The sequence below is a fragment of the Poecile atricapillus genome, chromosome 5 (genome assembly GCF_030490865.1).
Source record: "Poecile atricapillus isolate bPoeAtr1 chromosome 5, bPoeAtr1.hap1, whole genome shotgun sequence".
Lineage (NCBI taxonomy): Eukaryota > Metazoa > Chordata > Aves > Passeriformes > Paridae > Poecile > Poecile atricapillus.
This window is the reverse complement of record NC_081253.1, coordinates 25,993,505-26,009,560: the sequence shown is the minus strand read 5'-3', so window position 1 is coordinate 26,009,560 and position 16,056 is coordinate 25,993,505. Positions and strand designations below refer to the sequence as shown.

Below are 16,056 nucleotides of genomic sequence, written 5' to 3'. Positions count from 1 at the left end.
CCCCAGAGCTACAGGAAGATGAATCATGTTTATATGGAAGTAGTGATTCTGTTCTTTATATTCAAATTTTTACTTTAAACTTACCTTTGCTGAATGCAGTTAAGGCTTCTGATTTTAGCATTTCTAACACTCTGAAGAAGTATAAGAGAAGATCCAGGGAGAAAGCCATCTGAATCATGGTAGGAGAGTGTATTGAGAGTGCTGTTGTGCATGAATAACAGTAAATGGGCTGGTTTGGCTAAATACACTTCCTTAACAGTTCATTCTTTGGGCTGAGACCAAGAGGGAAAATGGGCACAGGCTTTTATTGTATTGAAGAAATTAGCAAACAGAGACTTTAGTCCTGTGTAGGGAAGTCAAGAATTAATAGACTTGTCCATTTGAGATTGGTGGCCGGTGTGACCCATTCAGATGGTGTTAGGGAGGACTGGCCTGATGCCTCAGTTACCACAGGAAAACAAATCTTTACATATCATATGACTATTCTTTGCCAGATGTGCCTGTCCCTGCTTTTTGCACTTGGCAAAAGCCTGTTTGTTGAGCATGCAGTTAACTTCATTTCCGTTGTATATACAAGGGATTAGGAACATGTATACAAATGTTTACTGCAAGTTAGCTGTCAATAAGTATCTTATTGTTGTATGTGAAAAGTGGTTTTAGCTCTCTTTTTCCCAATGAACTATATAACACATAGGCAACATGTGCTGTCAGGTGACTAGTTTTGTCTTAAAACCTTTGCAATAGAAATTATTTGTTATTGCCTGAAGCTTTTTCTTATATATGTTAGTTTCAGGCTGCAGTTTTCCATTTCTCCCAAGTGTATTTTGCAAAACTACTTATTTTAATACTAAAACTCTGTTTATTTTATTCTGTCCCAAATGTTAAGCTTCTGATGTGCTGCAGCTTTTTCATGACTAGCAACTGCCCGGTAAAAGTTGCCAAGAGGAAAAGCTGGAGGTTTTGGCAGCTGGGTGGGAACAGATGACAATCTTGGAATAGATGGGCAAGAGTTTTGGGCTTTGTTGTTGTTGTTCAGGAAGTAATGAAGGCTTTTGGCAGTGGGAAGAAGATCCATCGTTCAAATCTTGTTTTAGGGTTAAGGATAAAAAAATAGCATGGCATTTCAGGAGAGGCATGTAAGTTTTGAATCTCGTATTTCTCTTAACTTCATGGCTGCCCCACAACATCCAGTTCAATTTCTGCCTGTGGTATCAGCAATGCTAGTGTCAGTGTCGCTCAGAGCTTTTGCTGCTCTGCTGCACAATGAAACACTGATACTGGGCACTGAACTTGGTGCCACTGTTGGCAGAGTGTGAGTGAATGGCGACGATACTGACCTTACTGTCATTGTTTTGGGTTGTCTTCAGTTGAAGACAGTTTCTCCTCCAATGCAGCCTTGAGATTTTCACTGTGTTTTAGAGATGAGGCCCTTTTTTTACATGCCAGTGGAAAGCAATGGGGTCATGATGGAAGTTGAAATTTAGCCTTCACTATTGCATGTGTAATTCTGCTTTGCTTGTGTAAATTACAAAGAGAATCCTTTCAAGTATTGTAAACAGACCTGGTAGATCTGACCTGCTTGTCAGCCACATTCAACATTTTCATTTTCTGTCACAGCCTGATCTAAGTATCCAACTTCCTAATTAGGTTTTGGATAACTTCCAAGTTCAGTGCTTGATGTCCAATTATATCTGCAGTAAAATGGCACTTAGAAGTAACTAGCACTTCCAGATAAGAACTTCTTATGATCTGCTAGAAAAATTCAGAATCAAGATATTATAAAATACTTCAGCATCAATAAAACAGAGGAAGCCAATGAATATATTGATAAAGTGCCTTCCCTGCTGTTCTGTCCTCAAATTATTATAAGTGTTTGGGTTTTTTTTTTTTTTACCCATGGCAGAACCATACTGTTCCAGGCAATATTGTCCTGTATTTACCTGTGCAAAGCATCCAGAAGTTTAACTGCTTTAAAGACTTCACAACATGGGCAGGTGCTTCTCAAGTGATCTGTTATTTTTCAAAAGTCTGTATGTATGGGTGAAATTCAAATACATAACATGGCTGTCAACCAAAACTAGATCTTTGCATTTCATTGGAGCAAGTTTAAATTTATATCCTGAGAACTAGGATTATATTTTGGTTCATCAGGTGGAATTAGGTTTTCCAGAGCTGTCTGGACCTGAGCCTAGATACCAAACCTGTGTCTCTGCAAAGGCTCCTGGCCTTTGGGCATGCCTTTCCTGTCATTCTCTAAAGGGGAGATACACTGCTTTGAGGCCTGGCACATTGATGATGGTGGTGGTTCCAGCTAGAACCTTCCTCCTGATTCCTCTCTGGGAGAGGGATGAAGTCAAACATCAGGATCATGAGTGGTGACTCCAGCTCCTTCATGTCTGGATTTTGAATGTTTTGGGTCAACTTTAACCTGGATAGCTGATAGACACCTTAAAATATAGACTCTGAACCAAATCAAGTATCTGCAGGTCTAGGTGGGGATTGCAGAGTCAGAGGTTTGTCTTGTTGTTGCAGTTAGTGGTAAAACTATCTTGATTTCTGCTGGCTGTAGAGTTAGATGAGTACTAAGCTCTGCTGAAAATGATACACAAGTATCACATCTTTGCTGTCAGAGGCACATGCTGGATTTTCCTTGTGTTTGATTTCATAGTGGTGAGCATACTCAATGTGTTTCATAAATAATCTTTACTTTCAGTAAATGAGCTTTAGAGGTAAGAATCCAACTAGATTAGAGGTCATAACTTTCTCAGTTGACAAACATACCGAACACTGAATTTTCCTGGACAAGTGCTACTTCAAACTCTGAAAGGACTAACAAGAAGTAGGTCCTTACCAGGCATAGAACAGCTTTACAGTGGCTGTCTTGTACTGTCTGAAGGATCTGGTACTGCACATGGAGGTGTCATGGTGTGCAGTTTACATGTATTCTGACACTCCATGTGCCCCAGAGGACTTGGATGATAAAATAATATGGGGAGCAAAGAGATGTGTTGAGTTACTGGGAGGGAACACAGCATTTCTTGCAGGTGATGGAAACGTTCCTCTGCTGGGGAAGGGAGAACTGGGGATGAAAAATCAGAGGAAGGCTTTGACAGACAGGATTGTCCACGTGCCAGACTGTTGTCCTTTTCTAACTGGCTTACTTCAAGTATGTAGGGTCTCACAAAGTCACATCCTATTATTTGTCTGCCATGAATCATCATTTCTTTTCACTGGTTAAATTGAGGACCAAGGTGCAAGGAGAATGGCCCTCATTAATCAGGACAGATGGGTTGAATTAGTGGGTCACACTTTCTTATCCCCAGCCAGTGGAACTGGCTTGACAGCCAACAGCAGTCTAATGGAACTTCTTCTTTTGCTCCTGAAGGGAGCCATCTTCTTCCCTTTTCAATTTTTAGAGTCTTTACTGCTGTGTATAGTACAGGCGCTGGATAAGAAAGTTTAATACCCACCATGTTGCCTGCAGTGTAGCAAGTGAAGGGGAGTGGGATTCGTGTCACATGTGACATACTCCATCTGTTACACAAAGCTTCCTGTCTTGCACAAGGGATGAGGAGAAGCTGGATGTCCAGCAGAACTTTGATAAGAGCATGACAAGAGCAGCTCACTCCTGTCTGAGATATTCTTGAACTATTTTCCTACGAGGCTGTTAGTGGGATATCTAGAGGGATTCACCATCATTGGAATTCAGCAGTTTGGATTCGTATCTCTGTAGACAGTGGTCAATATCCTGCTCCTCTCACAAACAAACCCCAAAACAAAACAACAAAATAACCCCAGTAGTTTTTTTATGTGCTCAGTGGCAAATAGCTTTGTGGGAATGGAGATCAAAGAACTTTCCTACCCCTCCTGGTGGTCCACCAGCTTGGAGTGGGGACCTTGGTGGTCTCAGCCTGACTGGTTTCTCCAGGTCAGAGCTCAAGACAAGGTGGAGGGCTTAGTTGGCCTAAAAATTTTCATGCCAGGGCCAGGAGTGAAGAAAGCAGGCTGGTTTCTAAACCCTTCCTCACCACTCCCTGGGAGATTTGGACCACAAGGAGTGAAGGTCGCATAAGGTACTTGGCATAAGCTGGGAAGTGCATATGGGGAAAGATGCTTTGTTTCTGCCACTAAGAAAAAGTGCAGCAGCAGGTAGGGCCCTGGCAGGAGGTAAGGGAAGGGCTGTGGCCATAACCCCTCGCCAGGCTTTGTCTGCCATGCAGATTAGGTGCAGGGCTTTTCTGGCTCAGCGTTGCTAGGCTCTTCCCTGCTATTGACTTGGTGGAGAGGCTGAGGGGGGTGGGTGGGAGGGACTGCATTACATTGTTTCTTTGAGTTGTTTTTCTCCCCCCTTCTATGGGGAGATGGGCTTGATCCACTGGTTTTGGATTTCAGAGGCAGAAGGCAAGACATGACCAGCTGGTGTCTTGAAATGGCACAGGTGCAGTGGCTGCGGGAGGGGGGAGCCAGGAATAATTACAGGTTTGTGAAGCATCAGGCTTTGCCTGAAAAGGGCTCATCGAGAAACTGCTCTTTATGGAAAATTAATGGTGAAGCTGGAAAAACTGTCAGGCCCACTATTGTTGTCATGGGGTAGTGATGCCTTAAAGGAGCAGCACCTCCTGCTTGCTTCCCCTCCATGGGCAGCCCAGAGCTGGGCTTGCAGCTTTCTGATCCCACAGCAATTGAAATTTCACATCACTGTCATCAGATTTAATGGCCTTGAGTCCTTGTCTCCCTGCTGCTGCCCTCCCTCTACCCCCCACAACCTTTCCACCCCTAATTTGTGATTATGCTTGCTCTTTGGGAGCCTTTTATTTTGTTTGGCCCCTAAACTTGTTTCTGCCCCATTGCATGAAGGCTAAGTGGACCAGAAAGCCCAAATTACATGATGTGGAGAACGGAAAACCATTGCCTCTCCTGGTGGTGGGGGTTATTACTGAAAGACTGTGTGTCATGTTGGAAAGCTTCTCCCAAAACCCATTAGGATTTATTTAGGGAGAGACCAGATTCCCTTCTAAAGCTGTTTCTCATAGTCCCAAAAATGCACCTTATAAAGAAAATGGAAAAGTTGCTTAAGGCAAGTACAATTAAGTGTCCCACTCCCAGGCCTGTGTGCAGACAGTCTCGTACCTCTGAATATAACATACATGCTGAAGCATAGCATGTCTCACCTTCGCATACTCTGTTCTGCTGCTTTTTGTCTATCTCTACAGCTCAGATCTCTAATCAGCAATTATTTAAAAAAGGAACAACAGTGTGGCAGATTTTGTTGTGAACTTGAAAGTCATCCCACCACACAGTATCTGCAACCAGCAGTGCTGCTTCCTGGAAGCTTTGAAAGTAATCTCAAATGACCTGGCAGTTCCTAGAGAGCCATGAGTGAGGCCTCCTTACATTCCTGTTGATGGGACCTTTATACTCAGAAGGCAGAAGTCATTCTCTCCCCTCTGGTCATATTGAAGCTTTTATTTCTTCATCAGATGCTGGACTCACCAGATTGAGAGGTAGTTGGGTCACCAGCTCCTGTAGATCAAAAAATTTTTACTAAAACCCCCTTCTTAATATTGGTAGAAGTGTTCTCTGAGGAGTAGTTCTTAGAGGTTTCTAAAATGTATTAGTTAGAATATCTCTTTCTCCAAGCCCTGTGAAATCACAGTGGGTATTAAACCAGCCGTCCTTTCAAGCTGCAAGAAATGAAAAACAGTGCTAATAAACTCCATTAAAAGCTGCAACTACAGGAAATTATTCTCTATAAACAATAAAAGTTTATAATGTTGGCTGTGGAGGACACTGGGGCAGTGCTTTGGTGGCTGAAGGCTTTATTTGGGCAAGCTCAGGACACTTCATATTAAGGTACATTCACGTAGGAGGCTCATCCCATTCTTGTGCTGATAATCACTGCTGTGGAGGTGCAGGAGCACATTTTTATATGGCAGCCTCTTTGACTGCAACTTCACCTACTTTTTAATAAAGAGGTGTGTGTATGTTTGTGTACAAGTCTGGTGTCCTGTACATAGGAAGCTCCATTTGACCAGATGTGCCAAAACTCCCTCTAAAACTGACAGTAGATCCTTTTTTTTCTGTCACTTTTCCTTCTCTCAGGTCCTTTAAACAAGCTGTGGTCTCACTGGAAGCTTTTCTTCCTCCTATCTTAAAAAGCCATGCTTCAGATTTGTGCTGTTTAAGGAAGATTGGGCCCCAACCAACTGCACCAAGTTAAATTTGGAGAGAAAGTTAATGTTTGTGAAGGAAGAGGAAGCAGTTATTTGGAGAGGTGACTTTTTGTTTGTATGTGGCCAGATGATGAGTGTATTAGGATAGTTTCATATGGAAGTGATTATTGGACAGATTACTTAAAGTTGAGAAGGCCCTAGTACTCATGGAACAATGTACAGACTTTAATGGAAATGTAGTGGATGCTTTCTGGTTGTTGTATCTTCACTTCTAGTGTAATATCTGCTACCATATGTGGGTTTTCGCAGATTATCTCTGAGCAGCCTCAAACAAGTGCCAAATCCTCATGACTCCCAAAGTGTGACCATCTCAAGAGAAGATGTTGGTGTTGATGAGTGCTGTCTTGGAATGCCTCTGGACCATGTTCTCCTCCCCTTGGTGGCAGCTATGCTGTAATGTCTCTCTAACAGAGGTTTCTCTCCCTCCCCTCTCCCTTTCCCTTCTGCAGACATGCCTGGAGTTGGAGCGATACCTTCAGACTGAACCGCGGAAGATCTCTGAGACCTTTGGTGAGGATTTGGACTGCTTCCTTCATGCCTCCTCAGCCCCAGATGCAGAGGACAATATACGACGGCTGGACCCCATCCTTTTACCAGTGGAGACCAGTACATGTGACAAAAGCGCCAACATGGACATTATCCTCTCCCGTGACAAACTGCTGTCTGAGACGTGCCTCAGCTCGCAGTCCACCAGCTCTTCCACAGAAGGCTACACAGCCGTCAACCAGGCCCAGCTCAATGCAGTGACCTCATTAACCCCCCCTTCCTCTCCGGAGCTCAGCCGCCACCTTGTAAAAACCCCACAGACTCTCTCAGCGGTGGATGGCACAGTGACGTTGAAACTGGTAGCCAAGAAAACTTCACTCAGCTCTGTGAAAGTGGGTGTAGCAACAGCGACTGCGGGGACAATAAAAAGCGGGCAAAGTGACAGTGAGCAAGGAGGTACAGGGACAGAAGCATCCCCAGAAAACAAGAAGAGGGTTCATCGCTGTCAATTTAATGGGTGCCGGAAAGTTTATACAAAGAGCTCCCACTTAAAGGCTCACCAGAGGACTCATACAGGTACTTATGTAGGATGCTTCTCTCATCTTGTCTTCCTGACACCTACCTGTAACCATCTCCTTTTATTCTTTTAGAAAAAACCAAAAATCTCTTCTGAAAATCCAAGATTCTGTCTGTGAAATAGGGCCGTGGAAAATATGGTAGGCCAGCAAATGTACCCATTATTCAGTAGAACAGAGGAGTTCACCATCTACCATTAACCTGTCGGGGTTTCATATGTCTTATGTGGTTTGATACAGTGTAATTTTAGGATACCTAAGAGATGTAGATGTATCATTCATGTTAAAACTATGTGCGTGTCACTTTGGGTTTTTGGCACTCACTTCCCCAAGATGACTTTAAAAATGTAAGGTTTAGTCAAATGTTATTTTCTTCAAATAGAAAATAGCGTGGGTAGGTTTTTGGTGCCTTTTGTATGGGAGAAAGAGAAATGTGTTTCAGATTTTAGATATGTGGTTTAGGAATAATCTGTGCATGAGGCAGCGTGTGTAGATGCAGACGTGTAGGCATGCAGGGGTCTTACCTTCATATACACATACCCTTCAGATACTCATGATCTTGGACTTCTCCAGTGCTAAAATATAGTGAGAACAAATAAAAGAATGACATGGAGTTTGAATGAAATGGTGTAGTTAGAGAGGGAATAGGATGTATGGATAAATGTGAGGCTGTTATTTTGGGTAACATTTACAAATGCTGCATATATATATGTGTGTAAGCTGGTAGAAGCATACGGAATTGGCTTAGGCTGGCTGTTCAGGTTCCCTCCTCTCATTTCTTCATAGTCCCCAGCAGCTTTTCAGCTGCTATTCATTGGCATTAATAGCTATGCAGTTCACACACGTTGCTGCTTTGTTCTAAGCTTCACACGTGATGAGAGATGATAAATTCCCATTAGCACTGTCTTATCATGTGATTATTCTTGTTTCCAGAGGGATTGCTATAATCAGTTTTCTCAATTTTACTGTAAAATGTGTGGTCTCTTACAATAACTGCACAATTAGTTCACGATCTTATCATGCAGGCAGATTCCTAGAAGCAAGGTAGTTCTTGCAAGGTAGAAAATAACACGTTGGGCCATTGCAGTAAATCAGATAAATATGTGGGTTGTTAAGAGAGCTGCATCCATCACATACTGGGCAGCCCTGTAAAAGTTACATGGTCTGAAGTATAAATCACAGTAAGACATAAAAGGCATTGATCTTTTTATATGGGCTTTCTAGTGCTTTTACTGGGGATAGCCACCTTGCCAGGAGTGACCTCACCTGTGATTCAGTGATTTGAAAGCCAGTGAAAGTAGTACAGTAATTTTAAAATCAGCATCAACACGGTCAGAATGTTGGTTCCTTGTAGCACCAATGCTGCTGTGAGGGCTTGTCCCTGCTGGAGCTGGCAAGTGGGACATCCCATCCAAGGCCTTCCAGCAGACAATGGAGCTTCCATGAAAGCACAAATGAAGAGTGTGAGAGCTGTTGACCCAGTGATCTTGTCTGTTCAGATATAACCTCCATGTTCATCCTCAGTCTTGAAGTGATGGATCTGACACTGCTTTTCCTGAAGTTAGTCAGGGATAGGACACAATAGCCTGGAAAGGGTGAACTTGTAGAGTTTTTCTGGTGTTATCACTCAAATGGGATATGGACGAGGAGTTGCGAGGAGCACTTGCAAAAACTGTTAATCTCTCCATCTTTACCCTTTGGTGTCAAAATCTTGAAGAGTTTGCATGCTTTTGAACCCAGCCTTAGGCCTGGTTGGATTTTCTGGGGCCAAAACCTTTCCCCTCTACATTGCCATGTGGAATGTTACATTTTGCAATTAATCCATGAAGAGAAATGTTTCTCACTGGCCCTGTGATCATTCTGTTGAAGAGCCTTGGATTGTGTGTGGTGCCATGACATGCTCAGCCTTCCCATCCATAGCAGTGCTTGACGTGGTGAGAAAGGCACATCTGCTTTGCTGGCAGATAGGGAAGACCTTTATCAAATGATGTGTCTGCAGCTGCCTGGGTGCAGAGCCCAGACCTACCATTCCCAGCACTTCACCTAGTGGGCTCAGTACTCCTCTGGTCTTGCCTGTTAAACCATCAGTGGTTTAAACATCCCTGAATTATGGGAGTGTTTCTGTTTCCGTTCACCATGTCCTGAGCAGATAGCATAGGTTGTTAGGAAGGTAGGAAGGCAAAAAACAAGAGGGAATACAAACTTGGAATGATTATCTCTCCTGTTCTAACAGCTGCAAAACCACCCTGCCCCTGCCATGTCCTAGCTGTGCACAGTTTTGTAGAAGGCATGGTTTCTCTTTGTGATGAGGACTGAATACAGCATTCTTGTTAAAACACATCTTTGATGCAGAACCTAGGAGCAGGAAACCTGTCTCTCATTTTTGTCTGTGGAAAGCAGGTAGTTTAAATACCTGTGAACATTTACATCCTGGGAGCAACCTGAGTAAATCAAGGGCAGTTTAGGCTTACCTAAACAGCTTATTTGAGTCTGGAGCACAAAGTCATTCAGAGCTCTTCACACTGCTTACATGCTCAGTTCCCTAAAAACACACTGACCGTTGGATGCCTTGAATGAGAGCTGGTACAATCAAGACATTTAATGGGTTCACACTGACCTCTTCAGTGGGGCTCCCCACAGGGATCTCCTGCCTCTGGTAAAAATACGGGACAGAGAGGAGTAGCTATGGATATTTGGGACTGAATTATAAATGTCAGGGCTGTGTGCTTTCCCATGCAGACTTCAGGGCATGGGACAAGGAGCCCTTTTCTCCATGGGTGCTTTGTTTTTTTCATGCCTGAACTAAATGTGCTGTGGGTTGCGAATGCATCCAGCAGTGCCAATGGCTAGTAGCCACTTGGCTTAGTCCGTGGCTGAGCCAGAGGGTCAGAAATGATTGCAAGATATTTTCCTTTGGCTGGTGGTTTGTTAGTGTGTCGTGCGAGAGCAGTCTGCCAGCGTGGGCTCTGTAAACGGGTGTGAGTGCCCCGACAGACAAAGAGCTCCCAGTGTGGGGTTCACAGGCAGAGAGGCAGATGTGGGCTGGTCACTCAGCTTGCACGTGCAAAGTCCACTTGCAGGATCAAAGGGATTTACTGCAGTGCATGAAAACAAGAAACCATGGGCTGGGGCGCGGGTGAGGGGTGGAAGGCAGCGGAAGGAGGCTGCATTCCTTTCGTTCATATGTAAGGCTGACCAGACAGACGCTGGCTGCTGTTCCTCGCTGCTGCGTGATGAGCCAGGCTGGGCTGCAGGCAATGCAGGCTGATAGCAGCTTGCTAGATTGGAAACAATCCTCTCTTGGGGTTTTACTTTGCTGGGAAGCCCAGGGACCCCCACATTACACTTGGGGCATCTTCCACATTACTGTCCCACTTCTCATCTGCTAGAGAATCAGGACAGCACTATAAGGCCCATCAGTGGTCGAACTGGTTATGAAACCACCTTCTGGATGACCTTTGGAGAGGGAAAAACAATCATCTGTGTGGGAGAGAATTTAATCTGGAAGGGAAAGGGAAAAACACTGTCTGTATGGAAAGGGAAATGAAAATATTTGACTGAACTCAAAGCAATCTGGGGCATCTAAAGTTAAGGGTGTGTAAAGGACCTAAGAGCAGTGGTGGGACTGACTGTCAGAGTGCAGCGAAGAATCCCCTCAGGGAAGAAATAGCAGCTGGGCCTGTAACCAGGAGGAAAAGGTGAGCTGTAGGTTTGGAAAAACCACACTGCCAGTGTGAGGGTAAGGTAAAAACATCTAAAGAAGGAGCAACCAGGACTGGCATGGTAATTCAACCCTGGCACATTCTCTCACAGTTATTCGTGGAGCAGACATCAGTGCAAACAATGGTATTTTCTCTCTTTTGAGAGAGGAAAATTTTCATCCTGCCTTCACACATGCATGGAGATGAATTGTCAATGTAATGGAGAGTGGAGAGGGAAGGAATTCCAATGAGCCAAACCCCATGTATAATCATCAGTACTTCCTAAATTAGAAAACAGGATATTGCTGGAGAGTGTCTGAATGCAAATAAGTCTAAGGGTGAGCTGGCCTGTGACCTATGGAAAGATTAGTCATGGGATGTGACTGTGTCTCCCAGATCAAAGACTGCTGGAGATTTCTATCTCCTGACAAAACCATTCCTATCAGCCTTCCTTGCAATAATGTGCAGGGGAAGGTATAAGATGGCATGGATACTTTCTGACTGGGCATGATGCATCACATGAAAATTGCCCAGGAAATCCTTAAGATTGGGACAGTGATTAAAAAAATACCTTTATGAGGTTCTGCTAGGATTTGCATTTTGTGAGTATCAGAAGATTTGCCTTGTTTGTTTTTTTTTTTCTTAAATTTTATTTTATTTTATTTTATCCATCCAAAACCAGAATCGGAATCAACTGAAGCTCAAGTCTGAGAAACAACAGTTGGGCACCTCACATCTATCTTTAGGTTTCTAAGGGCTAAACAAGTGGGAAATACCAATGTAAATAGATGTTGCTAGTCTACATGAGATCTTAAGATAGCACTTCTTCAAGTGGGGTTTGTTTCACATTGTCAGGACATCTTATTTTAAATTATATCGTTCTTTGATCCAAAATGCTGGGTGAGAGTAACTGAAACAAACAAATCCATCCTACAGGAAAACAAAGTACTACATTTGCAAAAAAAAGATGAGACACATGAGAGATTAGAAAGAGCATTAACCAACGGAAGGTTTTTGAGATGGCATATAAAATAATAGAGAAAACTTTCCCCAAGTGTTGGAGATGAAAGAGAAAATATCTGGAAATTATTGAACGGGACAAAGCTGAGGAGACTAGGCTGGATGACAGATAAAGAAGATTAATACAAAGTAAAGGAATACAGAGAAAATAAAGATTCTGTGTCAGTGGCAGCACATGAATGGGAAGCTTCATTGCTGTATTGTTTTAGCGTAGTAGCATCTGTGAACAGAAAGCCAATGAAGAGAAGGAAAAAGCAAGTAGCCAAGCACAGCCCCAATTCTGCAGGATGCAAGACTGAATAATGACTTAGGGAAAAGCATGTGGGAGAACAGTATTGGTAGCATAGGAGAAAGTCAAAGCCCAAGATGTTTTGCAGTACAGAGACCCATAGCTTTGTGGTGAGTCCACAGCTCTGTGTGCAGGACTGAAACCTGCCAAGGGGACATGGAGAGACATAGAGAATCCTGAAGCTCCACTGGCAGCAGCTGAAGCAACAGATGAATACACTGTTGGAAATAAGAGCCAGGGAATTGAAGGAGGAAGGGTATATGAAAGACCTTCATTTAGGGCTGCATTTCTTTGTGAGTTAGCCATTTGGAAAGATGTGGTTTTGTTGTGATGTTGGACTTTTAAGAAGTTTTTTGTGTAAAAACAGAATAAGTCTTTATCAAAGCTGATTAAAATAAGCCCAGTTTGATCCTGAGCTCCTTATAATTTTCTGATCTTGAAGCCTTTTAGCCATTTGGCAAGTTTGGAGGGGAGTGTTGTGATTTCATTGTGGAGAGTTATAGCCTCACTTCATTATTACAGCAAGGGCTTAGACTTAGGAAATGATCTTTAAGAACCACCCAGGCAGCAGGAGGATGACCCCTGCCAAAAGCAGCCCTTGCCATTTAAAATACCAGTAGTGTTCATCCGTAGCTTAGTTGTCAATACCTGAATTATCAGTCCTGTGTTTCTGCTCCATCATTTTCCAAATCAATAGCATGGGACAGTCTTACTGTTTGGACTTGAAAATGTAAATAGGTGTTATTTCTTTGTTTGTTTGCCATGTGAGACGATTTCTGGCACAAGGTGGATCTAGAGACTGATGTTTTCTGTCTGTTCAGCGGCTGAAGGAGGGCAAGTGCAGGTGCCTCCAAGTGTTACAGCAGTCTGCCTTGGTAAGGCACAGGGGAGCCTTCTTGAGTTTGTAATTTAGTGTTTTCTTTATGCCTGTCCATCCACTCCTGAGCCCCTGTGAAGCACTCAACCAGTGGGCAAATGATAGAGATAACAGAGTCTCAAACAAGAACCCACCCATTTGTCTTCTGCCAGTTTCCCTTTGTGTTGTTGCTGTCCCACACTGGATAGAATTGGCAAGTTAACAACAAGAAGCTATGATTTTCATGTCCATTTGTCCAAAACCACTGTCATTTCTAAAGTATTTGAGGTCACGCCAGGGATGAATTTGAGATGTGTGCTCAGAAATGCTGTTTTAGGCTGAGGTGGGCACGACTGGGAGACCTCAAGTGCTCTGGGCAGGAAAAGCCAGGTGCACCACCTCTCATCTTAAAGGCACATGCTGGGTTAGAGGCTTTTCCTAAGCACAGTGTGGGTGTTTGAGTCTGGGTCATATCTGGGCAGGCAGTAGCCGTCAGCCCGGAGGGACCTCTCCTAATCCAGAGCCTGTCTTTCACACCCCATGTGGACACAGTCCCACATACCTACATACCAGCAGCAGCAACTTGAAAGCAGGAGCAGATGAACTACAAGGCTTCATGGAAGCTGACCTAAATACAGCAGAGGTGGCCATGCTTTTGCATAGGTGGTGGAGATCCCAAATAAAACCATGGGAAGAATGGCATAAGCAGAGCCCGCCTTATAGCAAAAAGCATCCACAGGTAGGGAGACTGGCCTGATGGGGATAGGGAATATGAGACACCTATTCAGTCCCATGCTCTCTGGCCCAGGTGTCTGTGAGGCTATTTTTGAAATAAGTTCCATTGTCTGATTCAAGTTCCATGTCACCACAGGACTTGCTTTTCAATGCCCAGGATGGTGTTCTGGGCAGTGGCGTGAGGCACGGGGCACATCTCCAGCCATCCAGTGTTGTGTCCACCATTGTCAGCATGTAGTGCCTGGCTTGGTGGGTTTGTGGGAGTGTGATGTAACTGATCTGCCAGGCCTCTCATATATCAGCCATTGTCCCCTTATCACAAAGGTTTTATGCTTGGCCTGCATGATTGCAGCACATGTTTCACAGTTATGGATGACCTGGAAGATACTGCCTGTGGTTAAGTCCACCCCTAGATGATGACCCATCACGTTGCATCTCTTCCCTGATGACCTGACATGATGAGCTGTCATGGACCCGCCATGCCAAAAAAAATTCACCTTTATGTTGCCAGTCCAGATCCATCTGAGACACTTTCATCTTAGCAGCCCGATCCACCTGTTTGTTGTTGTAGTGTTCTTCAGTAGCCTGACTCTTGGGTATGTGGGCATCTCCAAGGTGTACTTTTATAGCCAACTTCTCTACCTGTGGCAATGTCTTGCCACAATTCAGCAGCCTACATGGGTTTATCTCTGCACTGCCAATTAGTCTAGCCAGTCCCACAGAATATTTGACAGGAACAAAGGCATTAATATTCCTTGGCTACAAGTCATAGTCCATATTATTAATTCATTAACAATTATTCAATCTTTTGGTTAAATTATTTCCTCCTTTTGCTCAGTCTTCTTCGTCTTTTGAGTTCTTGAATCAGTACGCCATGAGTCGATGGGTCATAATCTCCCTCTGCCAAAATTGCCCTTTCCCTAGTTTGATGAGCTGGCATTGTTTTTCCCTTGTAATCTGGTTTTATCTTGGTTGTTTTGTCAATTGTCTTTGGTTCCTCAGTTTAGAAGAGCTCTTTCATGTGGAAGTGGTAGAAAATCCTCATGGTCCTGTGTGGCAGGCTAGTTTTGGCCTCTACCCTGTAGAACTATTTAAATCACCTCAAGGTGCTCTTTTCCCAGCAGTCTGTCCCTACTGAAGATGAGGACATCCATCACCTTCCCTGACCCTGAAGTTTCTTCAACATTTCTCCAGATACAGAAGGCAATACAAGCCATCTTGAGCAGCCCCACAGGTTGCCAGGCTGTACAGAGCAACCAGGTCATGTCAAGGGGCAAGGTGGCTCCAAAACTGGCACAAAGGGTGGGACATGCTAAAGGCTGCACTCTCTGGGATAGTGGATGATTGCTTCAGTCACTCAGGAGTGATGTCCAGCCTCTCCCTGACCTGGTCCTGGGAATTGCAAAGGCCGGTGGTGCTGGTCCTTTCAGCAGTCATGCTCTTGGTGACACCAGGCGGTTTCTTTGCACCCTTGGGAATGATGTCCATCCTGAACCTTACCCAGTCTTTGGGATTGCAAGGGTCGAGGCTGCTGGACCATTCTTCGGCTGTATACGTGGCAGCGATGAAGGACAGAGACAGCCTGTGGAGCACTATGGTCAGCAAGACCAACAGGATGAGCCTCATTCTGGTCTTTTGCAAGGATGACATCTTGACACGTGCGCTGCCTCGGCCTGCCATGCTGGTCAGAGTTCAGGCTGGGATATTCCGGGCTGAGCGGCTGCCCAGTCTCTCTGTGCTTGCACATGTTGGCAATGTGACATCATGGGCTGCTGTCGCACAGGGCTCTGTGATGTCACGACATGTTTTCTGTCTTGCCAACAGGCAGTGAAGGCCAAAATGGAGCTGGGAAGGACCTGGGAAGATGGATTTTGAAGCCTGTCCCACTGCTATGCCTGCTGGCAGGTGCTGAGCCCAGCAGCGGAGTGGCACTGTGTCCCACAGGATTTGCACTGTGAGCTGTGCCCAGACTCCATCCAAGCTGCATTCAGTGCTGTGCCCCAGCTGGGCAGCCATGATATGTTTCCACACAAAATCCTCTTGAGGGCAAAGTGACAACCCATGTTAAGAGGAAAGCAAAAAATTCATGCATTTTGACAAAAGATCTTAACCCCTCTTGAGCAGGGTCTTGGACAAACTGACCTGTAAAAGGAATAACAGA

The 16,056-nt window shown here is 44.3% G+C and overlaps 1 protein-coding gene across 1 annotated transcript in view; it reads left to right on the top strand.

Annotated features, from left to right (window-relative positions):
* Positions 1-15,853, top strand: part of KLF7 (KLF transcription factor 7) — a 40,008-nt gene extending 24,155 nt beyond the window's left edge. The window contains exons 3-4 of the mRNA XM_058840511.1: positions 6,683-7,295; positions 15,720-15,853. Of these exons, the coding sequence (XP_058696494.1) occupies positions 6,683-7,295; positions 15,720-15,853 (747 nt within the window). The remainder of the gene's footprint in view (positions 1-6,682; positions 7,296-15,719) is intronic.
* Positions 15,854-16,056: the final 203 nt, after the last annotated feature.